The 23,042-nt window shown below is 31.1% G+C and overlaps 1 protein-coding gene across 1 annotated transcript in view; it reads right to left on the bottom strand.

Annotated features, from left to right (window-relative positions):
- Positions 1–23,042, bottom strand: part of LOC106683405 (retina and anterior neural fold homeobox protein 2) — a 62,899-nt gene that overhangs the window by 20,354 nt on the left and 19,503 nt on the right. Inside the window, exon 2 of the mRNA XM_014424850.2 lies at positions 18,911–19,134. Coding sequence (XP_014280336.1) covers positions 18,911–19,134 — 224 coding nt within the window. The remainder of the gene's footprint in view (positions 1–18,910; positions 19,135–23,042) is intronic.

The following is a 23,042-nucleotide window of genomic DNA, read 5'->3' as shown; positions in this document are numbered from 1 at the left end:
ATTTTTCAAGCCCATGATTGGGAAACGATTATTTTAAACAATATTGAGTATGAAATGTGTATTTTATTTGGGGGGGGGGGCGTTTTGTGCTCAATGGCATATTTAATAAAAACATATTCTATTATCGATTAACCTTATAATTTTATTTTATATAAGACTCCGTCATAAAATATGCCTTATGGCAGGAAATCTTTTGTTAGGTACGCTGGGGAAGAACTGGAGGTCGCTACAAATCGACTGTCCTGTAGCCTGTAACTGTCCTTGAATAAATCTTCTCAAATCCCGTCTCTCTCCACTACCACTAGCATGTTTTTTGTTTTTTTTTCTTTCAATCAATTTATAAATGGTAAAACAATTTACAGAAGACATTCAAGGGTAGTCATAATTCAATAGAAGTTAAACAAACCGAAAAGAAAACACTAAAGTTGATAGTGCATACTACGGTGCAGTAAACATCCAAAACATTTGGCTGGAAAAACGAGAAACAAAAAGGGTGATACATTATAACAATGCATAATAACTTTTTGTATTTATTACTCTTATTTTAATGTGTTTGTTTTCTAGTATGCATGCATTGTGTCTGTGTAAGTATTTTTTGAGTTTTGCCTTTATATTTTAATTAAATATAATTATGTGCTAGAGTATCTTAGATTTTATGTAATTTTTTTTTTAATATTTATGAATTACTATTAAAGTTATCGCTATTATGAATTAGCAATAAAAAAACAAATGAAAAATTGTGCTTTTTAGCGGTCAGAACGACAAGTTAAGAAGTATAATAAAAATTTTATAGTGGTGCTAGAAAAATGGAAGATTTTTGGAAATTTTTTTAGCAGGACTTAACAAGAATTACCACTTAATTGATCAAGCTCTAACTTCCAAAGGAAATTTACGGAGTCACAGTTGTCTTCTAGTGTAGTATGTTACATATTAATATTATATATTATAGGTTAATTAATTCCTTTGTACAATTTATCTTTAGGGTCCCCAGGCGACCCACCCGCCTTTATGAAGAGTTGAAGTGGATATACCCCTCCTTCCGTCATAAATGTTTTCTTGCTTGCTTTCTCTACCAAGTTATCCAATCTCGCCGTCCGTCGTACATCTCTGATATCGTTCAATTTTAATCCTCAGTGTATTCCTGCAATACCCGCTCATGACCTTCAGACTTAGATGTAACTGCCCATCGAACCGCAGCATTTGGCAGATCTTTCCTCATCCGTTCTTCTTCCCTATGAAATTCCATTCAACACTACTCCTTTTGTTTTCCTTTAATTTCATTTATCGCATTATTCCTTAAGATTATGATTAGTGGATTTTTTATTTATTTATTTTTTTTACTTTTTTGATAATAGTAAAAAAATATACCGTTGGTTTATATATTTTTTGTATTTGATGTTTCAGATTTTCGTTTATATTTGTAAATATGTATATTAGCAAAAATTGTACAATTTATTATTATTAGTTTAATTGTATTTTATTTTTTACCATTTGTTTTCCCTTTTTATTTATTTTAAGAAGTGAGTCACTATAATTTAAGGTATGACATATGGATTTATTTTATATATTCTGTTAATTATTGTTGTTCATTTTTATTTTGTATTTTACTCTAAGGCTCTAAAGTCTAATTTTGACGCCTTTAATATTATTCTAAAAGGGTCGATCCCAGAATAAATATAGAATATTATTATTATGTTGATTTAACATCCAAAATCTATACTATATTTGAGTATAACAGCTATGTCACTATAATTGATTTTTTTTTTTAGTTTTATTTAATTTGTAATAATTAAATACTAATAATGATTAATTTAATATTTAGGGTTAATGAAATAATTTAAATATATTTTTTTTTCGAGACCCAAAAGACGTGTCTTTTTGGAAGTGCGACGTCAGTAATGGTATCAAACTAGCACAAAACCAATTTTAAATTAAAACCAAATAAAAAAATGAATGCACTTTCAATGCGGAGCGGAAAATTGACGTCCTATCCTGGAAATGATAAGAGAACATGAGTGCAACCAGATGTGCCTCTTATGGCAGTAGGCAGGGCGGGATCAAGCTGGGATAATGCTATTGATTTATAAACTCTCCCTCTCTTCCAAGTGGGCTTTGTATAATACTAATAGGATAAAAAGTGCTTTTGTTAAAGCAGATAAAATGGCAATTATACCAGATCTACAGCTTTCGAATCACAATGACTTCTCCGGAGTCGCTCAGTGGATTACACTCAGATAGGCATCACTTAATACACACTCTGTGATTTACAAAGCTGTAGCACATATGGGAGGATGAAGCATGATTCTGAAATGGACTGGTGGAAGGCGAAGAAATGAGTAATGATGTATAAATATGTTTAAAACGTAATTATAAATATCTAGTTCGAACATAACAGGAATTTTATTAAATCCCACTTGGATAAAGTGGATGGTTTTCAAGGTTTACTTTACTATGCATTCATGCTATAATATGATCTCGAAAAAAAATTTTTTCTGGTAAACAAGATGAATTAATTATATTGCAATATTTTACTCCTGTTTTACTTGCCATTAGCACTGTAAACGAACCTCTTATTCAAGAAATGAAACATGGTTTTGAGAGAGAGGAAATATATTAAATGCTAAAATTGTGGAAAATAAAAATCTCCAAAAAATATATAAGTTGGAAACAATAAACTCTACCTCATTCGTGTCACGATTTATTAATGTAAATATCATTAGACTTCAGGAAAAATCAAATTGAAAATTTTACATTTGTGTTATATCTGCAATAATCTTTAAAAAATATTAGAACTTACGACCGTTACTTATGACCATATCCTTTAAATTCGTATTCATATAATAAACCAGAATCACATTCCCATTTCTTGAATACGACGTGTTAAATCCCCGAGGAGGGGAAGACAATTTTTTGGAAATGTAAGTTCACATCTTTTTTATTCCTCTACTGGAGACTTTATTGAAATAAAACGATGAAAAGTATTATTTAATAATAATAATATTAATATAATATTTTATTAAATAAACACAAATTTCCCCAATAGAAGTGGAACTTATGAATAGTCAATTAATGGCTTGAAATAAAAAGCGTTGTGGAATTAGATTGGTATTTTATGATTATTAAAATGCTGATTAAATGATTATTAAAATTAAGACGACCATATACACTTTTAATCCTACTCGTAATTGTTTTGTTTAAAAAACCTCCCAATACATTATGGCACTCGGTTTTTCATTTACAGATTCGAATTCTATGAATTTCATGGGAACTTTGGTTTCAATAGATATGGCTTAGCTATTTATGTTTTTGAATCCTTGGTATAATATAGTTAATAATAATACATGTAGCTAATATAGTTTGAAGTTTCAATTCAGGCCAAATTAAGCTATTCAAAAAGCGGTACCAAATGTATCACTGAGCGAGAAGGGACTGCAAGCAAAACAAAATGAATTTAAGCCTAGTGAATACAGAAAATTAAATCAAGAACCAGCAAGGACATTTTGAATACCTTTCTTAAAACATCGGTTCTCAGTTTAAATTTGAGGGTAATTCTGAACTAACAAATAAATTTTTCTAAGAAGTAACAGAAATTTAAGCAATTGGATCTACTACACCAATGATCTAAATGAAAGAGGGAAGTATTACATGTATTATAATAAAATAAAAAATGTTTTTACCCAGAAAAAAAAAAGTTTAGAAATTAAAGAAAGATCATTATTGAAATTAGTAGGAAATAAATATATAAATTAATAAGAAAATTATTGGGTAAGAATTCAAGTCCAGAGAATCGAGCGTATCGTCCCACACACGTCCGTAGGTTAAAAATAAATACCCACCCATTCAATACTCTGAGCTTACTAAAACTTTATTCATCAGCAGTAAGAAGACAATTCAAAACATATATACGAATAATTATGCGCATAAATTAAAAAATCTTACAAAAAGATTTTGAATAAGTTAGTTCACTTCTTCCTGATCAGAGTTAATGAACATTTTATTAAAAAGCTAAGATCAGATAAAGCAATGGAGATAGGACATATTATTATGATTTGACGCGAAACAGCCATTAAGGACTACGCAACTATGACTCAGGTTTCTTCAATTTTTTCCTCTCTGCCCATCTCTGCTTGAGGACTTCACTCAACTTCTTTTTCCTTTCTTCCCTCCAAGCCCTCCTAGACGGGAGTTTTTTACTGTCCACCACAAGCACCGCATGTTTCAGGATTTTCTATAATAATTATAATATTAGCCACTCTTTCAACATTGCTCGATTATAACAATTTTTCAACTCAAGTTTCCTCTTCCCGTTTTAAATAAATGTTTCTAAGGTAAGATAAGAAGGTCGCATGGTCGCTTAGTCAGAATTTAGGGGGCGGGTTGGCCAGGAACGACTTTCTTTGACTATTTTTGGTGTTATGATCTTGTTTTGAGGGATTGTGACATGTCTTATGTCTTACATCAACCAATGTATGTATATGTATGGGTATAGTGGTCCAATTGCGTAAATTTCTGTTGTTTCTTAGCAAAATTTATTATTTCATTATTATTATTATTATATATGGATCTAATATTACCTTCAAATTTGAATTAATAGGAACCGATGTTTGAACGGTATACATAAAAATAAAAAAATAATTGTTTAGCCATGTTTTTGTTTTTATTTGTGCTTTCATTTATAAGAATTTATGAAAATATACCCTCTCCTGTAGTTATAAATGTGAATCATCTCTCACCACTTTATATCCTTTCCTTCATTTATTTCTTCATGACTAACGTCCTGCCATGTAAACTCCTACATCATGACGAATTTCCATATTATCTCATTCTTCCCCTGTTTCCATTTCCAATTATATCCACTTTCAACATGACCGAATAAATCAAACTTGTGGTATTGTTGCACTGTAGTACAATAAAGTCTGAGGGCCAAAATATTCTGAAATCTCCTTCTCCTGAAATCGATCATTTGGAAAACATTTTTGAGCAAATTTCTTCCAGCTCCTTTACCCTCCTCTATATCCCCTCGAGTCCGATTTGATGCCACATTTGAATCCTCCTTCCTTACATACCTTCATCTCTTCTCATTTGTAATCATTGCAGTTGATCTCAACACCAGACTTCTCTCAGATTCTCCCGATAAGTTATACCTTATGGAAATAACTTTCTCCCTAGACCTGTTTATTATGCCCTACCAACCCAATTCATGGATTGGGTCACCTAGTTGGATTTATATATCATTGATTCTCCACAGAATCTATTGTCCTCCGACCCAATTCCTTTATTCGTTCTTTCATTCCACAACCATATCCAAATTTCCTACAGCATCTCTACTATATTTATATCTGCCAATATTTATTCCTACAGTATCTCTACCCATGCTTATCCCAAAGAAAATTTGTTGGAGAGATCTTGACTCCTTAACCATAGAAAAACTCCATCCCTCTCTTAAGCACTTTTCCTCTCATTAGAACCTATTAATTCCCTTTTCTCCATTGGAGAGATGGTCGGACTTCTCACTTCAAATCTGTTTTATTTTCTTAATCACAACGCACCTCTTAAAAGGCTTACCTTTAAATCCTCCTCTCTCCCCCTTCTCAGCTCCCTAGATCGAGTTTGTTTTTATTTCACTAATGTCTAGAACAATAAATTGGCACGATCCATTATACGGGGCAACCAAAAGGAAAATTATATGTGTCAGAGCTATATCATTTTTTTAAAAAAATAAGTTGACCCTCCAAGCCTGATCCCAAAGGACCCTGTTGCAGTCCCGAAAGCACTAACTTTAACTCGCTCGGCTACAAATAGATATGTCACCTGCTCGATAAATACTGATTTTTTGAGCGAATTGCTAAACTGATTTTTAATTTCGATAGCCCTAATTACTCAGCAATGTTCTGCGAATATTTTAGAGGATTTGACCAGTAGTGAGGTGTATAGATAACAGGTATCCTCGAGTGCGATCAGTACCCGTTGTAAGAAAAACCTTTCTTACAAAAAAACTGTTTTTCCGTGGCTGGTTGTTTACTTGTGTCGTCATTTTTCTGAATTTGTTTCTTTTAATTTTCATTTTGTGATATATTGTCTCTGAATTCTTTTCATTTATATTTGTCATATTTCTTCAATAGAAGAAAACGCTGTCGGATTATTCTCAACTTTTCGTTGATTTCGTATCACATACCAAATATTTATGTTCGTAACATTTATTTAAATAAAAATTGGCAATACTTGAAACTCTAAAAAATAAAAATAACTAAGGAAATAATTAACCGTACTGAGGGACGGATTGTTATTGCTTATCTCCATAAACATATTGGTGGCTTGTTAGGGAAGTTGGCGTCTATAAATAATGAAACTTGAAATAGTAGTTGGATGCCTTCCACAACATAATATCTCCTGAGAAAATCACTCTCATGCATTTGTGCATATCAACTTGCCCCTGTTGGTGTTGCATATAGAAAATATGCATATCAAGGTGAATCTTGAGTTTGGTTTGGGTGTGGAAGGTACAAGACCCAATAATATGTTTAAGGGAATATTCTATATCATTCTGTCCCTTAGGAGAGATAGGGTTATTACCTTTTTTTTATATAAAAATGTTTATAAATATTACATTGATTTGCTTAACTATACTCACATTATGTATTTTTCATTAATATAGGTACTAATATATATTTTTTGGTTAAAAAAAAATTCTCCATCCCATTGAAAATTCTGGGCTATAAAATTAACAATATTGTTAATATATATAACAATATTGTTGACTCAGCGAAAGTCAAATCAAAATTCCAAATGTTTCAGGTCCAAAAACCGCACTCAATTAAATTCCACAGTATTGCTGTTAAGCATCGGCAACAGGTGGCCCATTCTTGTTGTAACATCCTTTTGCACAATTTATGCCCTCGGCTAAAGACATCAACGAATACTGGCGAGATTTCCATGGTAGGTAAATTCTTGAATTCAAAATTAATTTATAAAATTTTTCATAGTAGCAAAAGTTGAAAAATTTTTATTCTCGACTTCTAAATATCTTGTAACAACGGGAAGGAAGTAATTATGTGAGTAATATCATTTTAGTGGAGCAATTCAAGATAAAAAAAAGATTTATTTTGTGGTGAAATCGTAAAATTCAAATCACAGATTTTGAAAAGGAGGGGGAAGTGTTCGTCCGCCTCTTCTTATTTATTCAATTGTTTAACATTAATATCTCTAGGTTGAATAATGGAAAAAAAGCTTAATTGGGGTTAAATGTGATTTGGATTGAAAAGAACAACCTTCATAGTCCTGTTACCAGGGCCAAAAAATTAAAAAAAGTTTGAATATAAATAATAAAAGTGTATATTATTATAAGCAAAAAAAAACAAAAAAAACTTGTTTTCCATTTCAAAACCGTTTCTTGAAAAAATAGCAGTAAATTGAAATTTTGAAAAATTAAATTTTTTTATTTAAATAAAAATTATTGTCTGTGGAAGTGATTAAATTTGTATCTACAATATACATGAGATGTACATGAAAGTTCATATTAGTCCAAAAAAACAATTCGTTTTCTCATTTTTCATTCAGTGGTAAATATCTTTTAATTTAGCTAAAAAAAAGAATTATGGGCACTTTTTTTAAAAAGGAGTTAATTTTCTGAAATATCAGCTAAAATAAGTAGTTTCGTTACATTAGATTCAGTAGAACCATTACTTTACCCCCGCTAGGTTCAGAGACACAGTTTTTCAATAACCAACATTTTTTGATAAAAACCAATAATTAATATTTAGTGATATCATTATGTCATAAATTATGGAAACTGCTATCTATAAAACGATACTCATTATAAACTACTTTCTGGTGCATTTAACTGGCTTCAGTTCGAGATCTACTACTACAGTATTACCCATTGCCCAAATTTGTGGCAGGTTGTAATATTATCAATAAATAAATGTTTAATTATTAATACATATATTTTACTGTTTAATTTTAACCTTTGAACTTTTAGGTTTTCTATTTTAAAAACACTTGCTTACAAGTTTACAAGCTTACAAGAAGGTCTTGCCTTCACTACTGATGCAGGGTTCGGTTAGTTTTGATGATTATTCACTAAGAAAAATAATTACAACTTAGCTCATTCTCTGGTTTAAACAGGTTAGCATAGCATGGACCAACATTTCATTCCACTAGTATTTTATGTAATAAAAACATTTCTGGCAACTCTCAACACTATTAGCAGTCTAAGAGGCTATGTTACGAATGAATGGTGTATTAATTAGATGCAGACAAGTGGAACTGTCCGAAACGTAGATAAGACAATTTTAATCATGTATAATTAAAATTATAGCTGAAGTTAGAATTCTATACATATTGGCCTGGAAAAAGAAAAAGTTTAACGGTTTAGTTTTGTTTTATTTAATTTACTTACTTTGAAAACATCTAGTAAATTAATAATTTTAACTAGCAGGTTGAACATAACCCGAATTTGTTCAGAATATAATTTGATCGGCCCCATCTCTAATCTAGAAGGCCACCGTAACTTAAAGTGCCCTGTGTCCAAACTGATTCTCTGCGCTTGGTTAAAGGCGGCTCTGACTTATAGCTATTAAGGTTATTATAAATAACTCGAGAAGCCAAGTTATTAGAAACATCAGGATTCCATTTAATAATTTCATTCTCGTCATATCACGGTATGTCGAACTCACCTAATGAATATTTCATAAAAGATTCCTTACTTGAGCGACATCAAACGCGACGCTAGAGGGAGAGGGGAAGGGACACATCATCTAATAAACACTCCAGGAGACACAGTTGTTGCTAAAACTGCTCAGGCTAATCATTTCATTCGGATAAAAGTAGCGTACGCAATAATCGCTTTGTGTTTAGGGAGGGCACTGTCAATCCTTTCGGTTGGACGGCTCCAGTGTAAACGAGGCGGAGATCAGGAGCAGCTGACCTGGGTGTTCCCACACCCCACTCACATTGTCGCCAGGGTTAAATATCAATTAAAATCAGATTTGTAAAAGGGCTTATTCACGATACATTACTCGTTTTTAATTGGCTGTAGGATAATAGGAGATTAGCTACTGGTGGGGGGGGTATTGGTAAGTAGGGGGGTGGACAAAAGAGCCGGACCAATTAGGGCAGACACCCAGCGGGGCACTTGGTAATAACCGAGGGGCCGCGAAGTTCTGGTCCTTTGTGGCTGAACTAGATCGGCCTTGCCACACTGTCGTTTTGCTCCCTCCCTTCCGGCAACCTTGCGTCTAATGTCAACAACACGCAGCGAAATTGAGATGAAATCATCTCCACAGTCATCGGAACAAGGGTCACCCCCAGTTCATTAAAACAGTATAACCAAGGCGTAGTTAAGAGAAGCTTAGCTGGCAAAACTTCAAACTAAGTAACTCCATTTAGACTCAAAATGAAAAGATAGGACTTATTTGCATATGAAAATATGTGTTAAGACCCATATATAGGTTAATCTATATGCTATAAACAGAACCAGCTTCGCCTTTATTTTATTTAATTATTTATAAGATATATAAATAATCATTTAGTTATAATGTAATAATTATTAAGTTAATAATTTTAATAATTATTGTATAATTTAATATTTTTTTAGTTTATTAAGTTTACCGGCAGCGGTATCAGCGTGGTAACGCGCCAGTCTACCAACCCACAGGTTGTCAGATCGAATCCCCGGTCCCGCCCGGGAGTTTTAGTTCAGCCAACCAAGCACAAAATAATGCAAAACTCACTGACAACCTCCCCGCGGGCATTTGTGTGGCCCGTTAGCCAATGGGTGGCACTCACAAAAAATAAGCGTGAGAGTGACGAACCCACCCTGCAAAAAAAACCACGTCAAGAAACGCGCGATGTATTAGTAAATACATCGTGTAGAAATACAATGTATTTACTAACACATCGTGCGAGAACTTAGGCCTTCATGGTCTGTTGCCCATAAAATAATAATAAAGTTTACCTTTATTACAACTTTCTATGAGTATTCTTATGGCATTATCATATCTTAAAATGTTTGTATCTTGTTATTTAGCCCTGATGTTTTTTTTACTATTTGTATACCTTCCTTGACCACCACCCGGTCCTACTATCAATAAAAGTTTGTATAATATTAAAAAATATGTATCAGTTACTCACCAGTGATGGTACTAGTAGGTGTATCTTAAACTGTTATATTTTTTTTTTGAGTAATTATTTTGGGAGTTTCCACTGTCAGATTTTGTGGATATTGGGGCAAAGGTAAGATCTAAATTTATTATTATTTTTTGTTTTTCTTACTTTTTACTTATATTATATATTATTTTTAGATTTAGGCCAATCTCATCTGTAATACTATAACAGATGCAAATAAAAATAAATAAATAAAAAAAAATTAGAGTTTTAGAAATTTAATATTAACATATAGTAATATACGGTTGAATACTGAAGGACTCGAAATATTCAATAAACCACCAACCCTCATCCCTTAAAATCTTTGACACAACACCCTTCCCAAACGATGTTTACTGTGACTTCTCTAATGTAGACTTATAGGATATTCCACCCCAGCCCCTCGCTCATTTGAAACCTTTTACCCAGGCTCAAAAGCCAGAGCTTATGACTTTAAAACCGGTAAAATCGCACGTAATCGCCTCTTGATCGTTAAAAGTTTTGTCCTTTCCGCATTCGTATATAATTGCGCTTTCAGAAGCGTTTATACTAAATCTGTTACTTCAGCTTTTAGCTGTATATCTTGAAAACATCCTCTTATATGATATCATTACAGAAATTACAAAATGTTGCGGAGTAAATCTACACATAACTTTAGCGAATCACTCCTCTTAAGACGGATTATACTCTTTGGGTTTTCATTCGATGAAATGACCAGTTGACATAACGAGTCCACTATTAATATCTATCACTTTATAAACCATTGTAACAAGTAGTTTGTTCGTAATTTTTCTTCGAAAGATATGACCTAGAGGATTCTGAAATTAATTTAAAGTGTTCACGTAGCATATTTATCTAAAATTAGAATATTTTTATTCAATTTTTTTTTATTTAATTTTTCTAGTCTTCTAGACTAATAAAAACATGAAACAATAAGCACAAGAGATAAATTTTAAGGATTAAACATGAATTTCAAAGGTCGACCAATGAACCAATGAAGGTTAATTGATAAGTAAAGTTAATAATTAATCAACAAAAGAGCTTTATTAAACTACGAATGCTCAAATCCAATAAATGGTTGGTTACTTTCGGAGAATCAACTAATTGTAAGCTAAAATTCAATTTCGAATTATTAATTGAATCGCTGATACAAATTGGAAATATCAACACAGCTTGTTTGACATACCGTCTCATCGGCTCTATGTACCATTTGAATTCCGGAGATGATAGAGTGAGAATTTACCCACCATCCCAATGTGCATGTTATAAATCACCAATTACGTTCTTCTCTATCATAATTTCATTACTAAATAGATTGCTATGAAAGTATCTAGATATCTTTTTCCTCCGAACTTCGAGCTCTGAATTTATTCTTTTTTCTTAAAATATCTACTCATACTATAATAATAATCTTTATTTATTTATTCTGGGATTGATCCCTTTAGAATAATTTACAGGCGTCAAAATTAGGCTATGGAGCCTTAGAGTAAATTACAAAATAGAGATGAAATTACAAGATTTCACAAAATAAAATAATACAATGAATTTAAAAATATACAAATAAACAACAATAATTAACAGAATATATAAAATAATGATAAAACAGACAAAATAAAACCACTTGTCATATCATAAAACATAAGATGACTTCTGATAGTATATAAAAATCAAAAAGCAATGATAAAAAATCAAATACAATTAAACTAAAAAATAATAAATGAAAAGATATAACTTCTACTAGTGCACATATTTACAATTATAAACGAAAATTTAATACAGAAAATATATAAAGCTTTTTGAAACTTTCAATTGTTATTCTTCCGGATTTGGGTGGACAGAAGGTAGTCGAAGATACGGGATTTGAAGATTGGAAGGGTATTAGAACTACGAATAAAGGAGGGAATAGAATTCCATAGGGAAGAGGAACGGATGAGGAAAGATCTATCAAAGGGTGCATTCGATGGGCAGTTATATGTAAGTCTGAAGGCCATGAGCGGGTATTGCGGGAATGCACTGAGGACTTAAATTGAAGGATATCTGAGATGTACGATGGAAGGCGGGATCGGATAACTTGACAGAGAAAGGAAGCATATTGTAATTTTTCTGTATAATATGTTCTTTTTTTCCGTTTCTACAGTTTACAATTAAATAAAAAATATAGTTATATAATTAGATTGATATATTGAATATTTATTATTCTCTATTTATTAAATATCTATTTCAAATTCAGTTTGGACACCGTGGTGACGAAGAGACTGGCAATAGAAAGATATGAGAGAACGAAAAGGTGTCTGGAAGGATCTTCTCCTGGAGATGTTTCGATATATACAGAATTATAGTATTGCAACTTTCAAAATTTGATTTTATCTTCTTCACGTTGGTTATATAAAGCAATAATGTGCGTTCGTCGCATGCCTGTTCCTTTGTGAATTCGAAGGTACCATGCTAATACAACACACTAGGATAGTGGGACAAATTAAAAAATAAGTAAGCACATATATTATTTTGTTCATATCTTTTATTATCATGAAAGGTAAATATATTTTAATAATTTTAATTTTTTAAATTGCAATTTGCACGTGCCAAGGCCTTGCACACATTAACGAATTCAATCAACAGTGAAGTTCTAAAATTTATGTTATAATAAAATTTAAGATCCTTAACCATTTTAGTGTCGGAGGCCGATATGTCGGCCTTTGCAGCACTGGCGATAAGAGCGCCGATATATCGGCCCGCACCGTTACTATTCGCATTGCGTGAGAACCCTATCTCAAAATAAATTTATAATACATTATATATGGTCTAATTTCATTACGAGAGAATTAATAAAACGTAATTTTTCAACAAAAACGTAAAAAAATAAATGAAAATTTGACTTATCGTTCGTAGATACTAATGCTTAATCAGTCCGGGGCTTACCATGTAACTTGAAGTTATTCTTTATTATTATCAGGCAAAAGTATTTATGTTGTTACAAAATAAATTGGAAATGCAAAGTATATACCTAGTATGTGGAAATATTTTTATGAGCCTTTTACCGAACCCAGAAGAAGCGCGAGCAATTTCGTTGATAAAGATATAGGAGGAAATACGTTTGAACAGGTAGATAATTTTAAGTATTTAGGTTCTACGGTAATTAGAAAAAAAACTAAATTGATGAGGAAATGAAAGCTAGGTTGAAGGCCGGAAATGCTTATTATTTTTCAATTTCGAAACTGCTTAGCTCGGGCCTTCTATAAAAAAAACTAAAAAAAATTAGAATTTACAAAACTATTATCCTTCTCACTGTTCTTTATGGATGTGAGACGTGGCCTCTTACACTAAGGGATGAACAGTGGCTTAGGGTTTTCGAAAATAAAGTATTGCGAAAAATATTCGGACCGAAAAAGGATGAATTAACGGGAGAATTTAGAAGATTACCCAACGCTGAATTAAGGGATCTACACCCGGTAAATATAATTCAAGTTATAGCATTGGGGCGTATAAGATGGACGTGTAAGGTTGTTGGGCTTAGTAACGATCCCTAAAATGTTAATAAACACTGAACCAACGGGTAGACCGAAACGTAGATGGGAGGATTGCGTTAAAACTGGTTTAGTGGAATTGAGTTAGGAGGGCATCACTGGAAGGATGTATGCAGAGAGCGTTTGGTGGTATCGGGATCGAACCTTCAGGTTCGTTAGGCCTTCATTATTATTATTATTATTATTTACCGAGCCCTAGTAAAATCGTAAAATTCGGCCCGTTATCTTAGCATAGGCACCTCTTTTTCGCCCAGCACTGAAAAGGTTAAAGTGACTGAGCAAGGAACAGACATAAGATGCAGATGAACAAGAACTAGTTATGACCTCCAAGATCCTGGACACATGGCGTTGTTATATGCCCTGATCAAGGAAACGAAAGAGAAGACAGTCCAGTGGTCTCAAATCGGCTAGTTAGGTGTAATATATATACAGGAGCATGAAATACTTTAGATTAAGTTTATAATAATAATAATAATAATAGTTGAAAATTGTTTATAATAATTAGTATTAACCCACGGAAACCCTTCATACCTCGATGAGATATTATCAAGCTATCAAACTAGTGTTGTATTATATGATACGATGATAAAAAGTATTGATAATGAGTATATAATAAAATTATTATGTTAACTGAATGGTTGGGATTCTGGTATGGTCGTAATTTAAAGAAAGTAGAAAAGTAACTGGTTAAATGCATCACGAATCATAATAAATCAGGAATAAATTTAATTACATTTTTAAGAAGAAAAACTATTAACAAAGATAACAAAAAGAAAAAATAAATTTTCATTTAATAAAAACGGCGTTAAAATTTAAAAGAAAAAAGAAACTTTGCGTAGGAAGAACGCTAAACACGAATTTCAATTAATTGAAATCATGATAAGCGGAAAATTGGCTTGTAATTAATAAAATGGTAACTATTTATTCGAGATTAAATATTGCAGATCAACAAAAGGAGAAATTTAAAATTAAATTAACTGTTTTTCATTATTATTATACGAAGTAATTTCTACTCCACATGCGGCTTATGACAGTTCGTTCCAATTTAATTGGACAAAAGCTCTCCTCTCCTTTGTATCGATCTACGGTCAAATGAAGGAGAATTCATATGCTCACTTTTTTGTCGACGTTAATATTTTTATTTTCATGTTTGATATTGCCCCGCATCGGAACCAACTTTTCAATCAAATATATTAAAATTCAATACATGCCGATTTTGCTTTGTCAGATTAAATTGTCTTTAAAGCTCAATTTAATATCAATACCAGTGACTGATTAAATTATTATTTTAATTATTCTCTATTTGTCCGCGCTAGTTAATAATTCGGAATAAATTCACAAATAAGTTATTGTGTTAAAATAACACTACTTAACACAATCGATTTTGATCAGTGTTTAATTTTTCTTTTTTTAATTTTTATTGGAAGGATATTTTGATATAAGCAGCTGAAGAGGGACAGGTGAGGCAGCATGTGTCAACGCCACTGTGATAACATGAGCAAACATATCAACCAATTATGATCATGTTCAATCAATTTAATAATTTAACTGATAGACGATAAAACAAAAAAATACGTTAACCGTTTAATTATATTGGTTTATAAAAACTAATAATTAATAAAATAGTCATGATTATTTAAACCATCCAGGATCGAATAAGTATCCAGGAATAAATAAATATATATTTTTATGTTTTGTTTTATGTATTTAAAATTAAAAGTTATTACAGCATTTTTTTTTTTAAATTTTATTTATTTAATGTAATTTACAACTGTACAAAATAATACAATAAGTAAATATGTTGTATGTTATTATAGCAATTTAAAGGACAAAATTGAAATAAAAATTCAATCGGGTTTGATATATAAACAAAGCATATGTTGGGGAATAGAATATATCAACACAGAAATGATACAAGAAATGAAGAAAATGATCCCAATAAAACAGCATTAGTACACAACACGGCTAAAAATCAACATAATTTTGATTTTGACAACACCATAATTTTACATAAAGAAAACAATATGTTCAAAAGAAAAATACTTGAGTCAATTTATATATCAGAGAACATCAATTATACAGTTAATTTTAAAACAGATACTAGGAATTTAAACCAACATTATGCAGAGATTTTAAGCAAAATAAATTTATGAAAAATAATTGGAGAAATTTTGTTACTATTTACAATAATTGATTTTAATATGAATTTTGGTAATTGGAATAAATACAAATTGAGACCAAAATGCAATTTAAATTAAATTAAAAACTAGGCTGACCTGAGTGAGTGGAAGATTATAAATAGTTTGTTTATATGGTAGTGAGTATGGATAAATTGAAAATTAAAAGTTTTAAATATTTATGAATTTTTTGAAAAGAGGTAACTAAACATAAGCTTAGGTAAGCTTATTAATAATAAATATGACTCTCTAATAATTGACTTTTTATAGGGTGTGTTCAACTTATAATTAATGACCTGGGCAGCCTGCAAAACAATTTTTAAATTTTGATGTGAGGTGAGAATTTATATTGAAGGTATGTTATATTATTAGCCGAAATGGCCGAAACGTTGGAATATTGATGTAGTAAGTGTTGAGACTATACAAGGATACAATTCTTGTTTATTTAATATATTTTTATGTTTTGTTTTATGTATTTCATAGACTTTTTTACTTATTATTTATATTAATGATTTATTTTATTGAGTTGGCTGTGCATATCTTGTAGATGTTTGTCCCTTTATGGCAAGAAATGCGCTGGTTTTCTGCTCTAACCTACTACACACTAGTTTTCTCTTTTTCTTTTTTCTTTCCAACTTATTACATGTAACACTGCAATACTCTTTTCAAATTTCGTCAATTAATATGATTTTTGGGCAACAACTTGAATTGAAACTCGAATCAGCCACCCAGACCACACTAAATATTGTTTCAGAGACAAACTGTTTCTCTCATAGAGAGACCGGGCATTTGTGAGGCCCGTTAGCCAATGGGCGGCACTCACAAAAATAGGCGTGGGTGTGACGAACCCACCCTACGAAAAAACACGTTAAGAAACGCGCGAGGACTTAGACCTCCATGATCAGTCCCCATATAATAATTTATTAAATAAATCAAAAATTTGTATCCTTTTTTGTCTCAACACTCTTTATTTTTCCGACGTTTCGGCCATTTTAGCCATCCTCAAGGACATCTAAATATTTAACAGCTTATATTATACATTCATTTTTAACACCAACATTATTCACCAATAATATAACATATCTTCAATTATAATTTCTTCCTCACATTAATTTAAAAGTTACTTTTGCAGCCTATTCTGCCCAGGTCATTTCCATTATTTTAAGTTAAAAGCCTATTTAAAAAGTCAATTATTAGAGAGTCACATTTATTATTAATAAGCTTACTAAGCTTAAGTTTAGTTACCTATTTTTTAAAATTTAAAATCATTAATATTTAATTATTCTTATATATGATTATCCACAACAACTAACCATTTATAACCTCCCACTCACACAGGTCAACCTTGTTTTAAAATTAATTTATTTTATTTTAAATTGCATTTTTGTCTCAATTTGGTATTTTTTCTAATTCTCAAAATTCCATATTACATTTAATTGTAAATAGTAACACATTTCTCCATTTATTTTTATAAATTAATTTTGCTTAAAATCTCTGCATAATGTTGGTTTAAATTCTTAGTATCTGTTTTAAAATTAACTGTGTAATTGATGTTCTTTGATATATAAATTGACTCAAGTATTTTTCTTTTGTACAAAGTGTTTTCTTTATGTAAAATTATGGTGTTATCAAAATCAAAATTATGTTGATTTTTGGCTGTATGGTGTACTAGTGCTGTTTTATTTGGATTCTTTTATTTATTTCTTGTATCATTTTTGTGTTGATATATTCTATCCCCCAACATTTGCTTAGTTTCACCTATATAGATTGCTGGACAATTTAAACATGGAATTTTATATATTAATCCCGATTGACTTTTTATTTCAATTTTGTCCTTTAAATTTCTATAATAATTTTTAATTTTATTTAAAATGAATATATAATATAAGCTGTTAAATATTAAGATGTCCTTGAGGATGGCTAAAATGGCCGAAACGTTGGACTGGTGAAAAATAAAGAGTGTTGAGACAAAAAAAGGATACAAATTTTTGATTTATTTAATAAATAATTACCTTGTCTCAAGAAATTGAAATAATATAATTAAAATAATAATAATAATACAGCCACAGAACTTATTTCTTAAGGTTGCAAGTGAATGATTGAATTTTTCATCAAAACAAAATAGAATTGCTGGAAACAGGACAGTAATATAATTCTACACTTGATCTTATTCAGGAATACGGTACACTTTTAAGCGTTAACGAAGAAAAAAGTTTATCTTTCACAAAGCGGCAATATATGGGTCGGTACTGTAAGAGCTTCAGTGCCCTCCAAGCTCCAAGCCTTAAGCTCAGAGATTATATATTTAAAAAGTAAAAATGAATTGTTATATTGGAAGTTATTAATAATATGAAGTGGGAACTGAGAGTGCTGCCACCCCTCGTATTGTTAGCTATCGAAGAAATTAAACATATTTCCAATATTTTCTTGCGTAATTTAATTTACTTATATAACTTAAATACAAGAATTTAATTCTAAAGTTATTTTTCTTATATTTGTTATTATGTGGAAATGACAGTCGATAATAAACTATATTTTCTTAGAGAAAGAGGGGACAGCAATAACTCTTGGGTCTAGGGTCACAACATTTAACTCTGACCGAATGTATCCATCAGCAGAGAAAAATGTTATGGATATAAAATGTAGGTTATTTTGCCCACTTTAATTTTGTTTAGATCAGTCTTAGAAAAAAAAAGTTTCAAAATTACTATTTTTTTGTAAAAAAAGTATATAAATAAATAAAATAAAAATTCAGACCATGATGTATCAGCAAACCTATTCCATTTGTCATTCACTAGTTCATGTTGAGCGACCCAAAAATTGGGGTCTATCGAAATTTTCCACTAAAATAAAAGTGGAATCAATTTTCTCTATTTGATCTTTTTCTGTCCTAGTTTGACTGAAATTTTCCAGCACAGCAATAAATATTGTTAGAGGGTCTCCATTCGAACCACAATTATTTCTTATATAATTGTCCTGCTCATGTAGTAAATTATGAGCACAAATAATTTATTTGTCAAATCTCACGTTATAAAGTATAATCAACCATAAGACACATCGACTTACCTGCACTCTCGCTTCAGACAAGTCCAACCTCATAGCTAGCTCTTCCCTCGTGAAAACATCAGGGTATTGCGTCTTATCGAAGGCCCTTTCTAGCTGGTGGAGTTGATAGGTGGTGAAAGTTGTCCTACTGCGCCGAATTTTCCTCGGTTTTCCTTCTTCTCCTACATCTTCGCGACCCTCCCCCGAACTTTTCACTGCATCATCTTTCCGCTCGCTGCAGCCTTCTGGAAAGAAAATAATGTCAGTACGTGGTGAACTAGTAATAAGAACCGAATCGTGCATTAGTATGAAGTCTGTTTTAGATCAGTCATTCATTTAAAAAAAAAATATTAAAACTTTTCTGTGATCTTAACTGACTGTTACAAGAACATTTTCCAAGTAATTAAAATTTTTTTTTTTATTTGAATGTGTCATTTTGCTTCAATCGGATGGTTTTCGAATATAGAGTTAAGCATATTACCTTCACAGATTCAACTATTCAGTACATTTGGCGGGTTATTCGATGTATTATTAGACTTGTTGCGATACCGTGATCTGGCTATCACCAAACTGGAGGGCGCACGCCGAATAAAGGTTTTCGTTAGGAAAACCCATACTGTGCATTCTCAGATGTTCTAACAAGTGTTTAATGGGATGAGAAGAAGGAAAGGATGAAAAGTGGAAATTAACCCTCCAAAAATAATCAGTAAGAAACAAACATTACCCATTTTAAAAAATAGCAAAAAGGTACCGATACTTGTTACTGTGACAAGTGTTATTAACATTTTAGTAATTTAGGTTCAATTGATTGGAAGACTTGTGCAATTATTTTATGAGGTGAAGTGAACAAATACTTCCATTTATAACTTTATTTAATATATCTCATTTCCCCTTTTGTTTTTTTAAAGATTCTACTTATTTTTTAGATAGCAATATATATTATTATAATTTCGTTGTGTGGATTAAATAAGGAAAAAATATAATGTATCAAAATTGAAATTATAGAAAGTGGTAATAATGAGGTAATTAATTTATTCGTATTCAAGTTTTTGAACTATTATTATGTAGGTTGTGTAATTTTAAATTGGTTATTATGAATTGCAGTAAGCCTAATGATGGTGCCATTTAAAGGAAGTTATAAATGGAAGAGTTTTTTCACTTTACCTCATTAAATAAATAGTTATCGACATATTGTCAAGTAAAAATATTTTTTTAATTATGTTTAAATAAATAATTCAATTTTTATCCATTTTTGTCCGACGTTTCGGCCAATCCGGCCATCCTCAGGGACATCTTAATACAATTTTGGGTTGCTAGGCGCTGGATCCTACGAAAGGAAAGCAGATAGATGAAAGAGGTGGTGTTCCAATAAGGAACTAGCCTGAAATAAGATTCTTCAGATCAAAAAATTATATTAAATATCTTATCTACTTTCCCAAGAAGGTACTGACTGTTTCAGCACTATCGATGAGGTATTCATTCTACTAAAGATACATAGGCCGGTAAGAGGCAACGCCTGTAAGAACTAACTTTTCTGTGATTCACTATATTCTTTTTGGTAAACTTTATTTATTAAATCAACATATTAACATTATAATAATTATAATACTATTTATATATAACATTATAAAATTATTTACATTTTAATGAATAAATGAAAACAGGGAAAACATAGGTGATGCTTCAAGGTGAAACGAACTGAAGTTCTTCGTCTTGGCGGGAAGCGATAGTGGTGTCGACGAGTGTAATAGTTACAGTCTAGACCAGCAGGTACGTGTTGCCACAGTAGTATGAATGTGTTGATTAGAGTTTTATTTTTGCAATAATAGATGAAACACTAAACCCTTCTCAATCTCGACATACATTAAAATAACTCCAATAACACAAAATTTTATATTATTGTATGGAGATGATCAGCGTTTATTAATTGACATAGCCCTCTGTTTCAACAAAATATCTTTATCTTACGTAAAACATAATACGCAAAGTTTCCACCCTTTGATAATGTATCCCTTCCTGGAAAATACTGCCCCCTTTACTTTGAATACGTCATAGCCAGAACCTTCTATCATACAATCCTAAAATTGAAAATGACAACTTCATAATCGAAATTATTTTAATTATTAATCTCAAGACTGGAAATTCGCAATTAAAAGCAGAAAAGACATTTGATTCGTTTTTGTAAGAGTTTAAGCACGACACATGAAGCAGTAATCAAGCTCTTAAGGAATTTAATTTCTTAAATACCTAGCAATTTTAATGATAAGAAAAAATGTCATTAGTAGGTACATGAGTGTAATTGGAAGGGTTTATTACGGTCTTCATAATATTTTTTCAAGGTACATTCTTATATTAAAAAATATCAAAGGGGAGTAAAGAGGCACGTGCATTAATAGACATAAATTCTGATGAGGAGTGGATGTCGTTTCAATACTGTGTGTGCTTTTTTTTATAATATATAGTTATATTTTTTAGTTTTTTGGTCTTTCGTGGGGTAGAAAAACATTACTTCAACCTTGAAGAATATTTTCTGACTTTAAGGGCCTCCTATAAGACGACTTATAAAAAACCTCCTTTTCTCACTCTCTTGAATTCTAGCTTGTCGATGAAAAACAACTAATAACGAGGTATGCAATGCTGCCATAAAGTCGATTTGTTTGGAAGATTTATTTGCCCCTGATACTATAGTTAAATAACTACTTGATTGTATAACACGAGAGCTTAAAAAGATTTAGAAGATACATTTTCAAAAAAATATATTTATGGAAATTCACAACTGTACATTATAATACATTCAGTAAATTTGATCTCAGTTATAATGGAGTGATACTGGCGTGTAGAGAACTCAGGTTGAGAGGATTGTCAGGAGTGGAAGAGGATACAAGGTTAGAAACTAGTGGATTTGGGTGGTTAGGGAGTTTGTAATGGAAGGAATGATTTCTGGTTCGGGCTAGATCGGTTACATAGGGAACATTAAGGTCTTTATGTATGATTTTATTTGTGACACAGTAAGGAGCATTGAGGATTTTACGAAAGATTTTGGATAGTAAGGATTTGATACGAGAGGAATTCGACGGTTTAGTGGAGCCCCAAAGCTCAACTTCGTACGTCCAGATTGGCCTTATTACAGACATGTAGATTAGTCTTTGAAATGAGTTGGAAGTTTAAACCGTTCGTCTAGTAAGTGTTGAGATAGTAGAAATCAGCGTGCAGTTTCCTGTCTTTTCTGTTTTGTGTGAGGATTCCAGGTTAGTCGTTTGTCCAGATGTAGTGGATTTATTCGACAGGAGTAAGTGCAACATTTTAAACTGTAAGTAGATACATTTAAGTATTTCTTTTGGAAAAAGTTCAGGCTGCTTTCATTGACACAGGGTTGTCTCGAAGTGTTCAGCAATATTTGAGGAGGTTCAAGCAGGTCTTAAAAACAACAAAACAGTTCATTTAGACAACGTCCGATTTTCTCCAATAAAATACGAAATTAATTTTTTTTTTATAGCAAATCTTAGTTTTTTGTTGTAATAACTTAAAAAATTAACTGAATTAGATGATTATAAATATAAATAAATCAAGCAGAATTTTTCTTGGTAAATCTTCAAGCAAAGTATTGTTTTTCGTTAAATCCTGAATTAAAAAAGATTTTTTATTCGGCCTCCTAATGGACTAAATAATGTCCACTTTAAAAAAAAAACTTCCTTGTTTAACAAGTTTTAAGTCCATATTAATGAAGGTGAGGTCTGTTAAAAAGCCGGAAGCGGATCTGGGCCTCTGGTTTAGAAAAAAAATAATGTAATGTGAAATTCTGTCTCCACAAATTATCAGTGTTAGTCAAAATAATTACTAATTATTCAAATACACTTTTTAATTATACGGGAATGATTGAAATTAAATATTTAATGGGCATGTAACAAATGTAATTATTCTTCTAAAATATATACATGAAAATCGTGCATTTAATAGCAAAAAAAAAACAAAAAAAAATTGGCAAAATGGGCAATTCTACCAATAGTAATTATTTTATTACCTGTATTTAGCATTTTTATTATTTTAAGACAATTCGTATTTAAATTTTTAATTTTTTTTAAAGAGGCGAATTGACTATTAAAAAATAATACTTAATATTATGGGTAATGAAATAATTGTTATTAGTAAAATT

This window comes from Halyomorpha halys, unplaced genomic scaffold (genome assembly GCF_000696795.3).
Source record: "Halyomorpha halys isolate HHAL.00 unplaced genomic scaffold, Hhal_1.1 Scaffold481.1, whole genome shotgun sequence".
In the NCBI taxonomy this organism is placed as follows: domain Eukaryota; kingdom Metazoa; phylum Arthropoda; class Insecta; order Hemiptera; family Pentatomidae; genus Halyomorpha; species Halyomorpha halys.
Note: the sequence above shows the minus strand (reverse complement) of the source record. Positions and strands in the feature narration are given on the sequence as shown.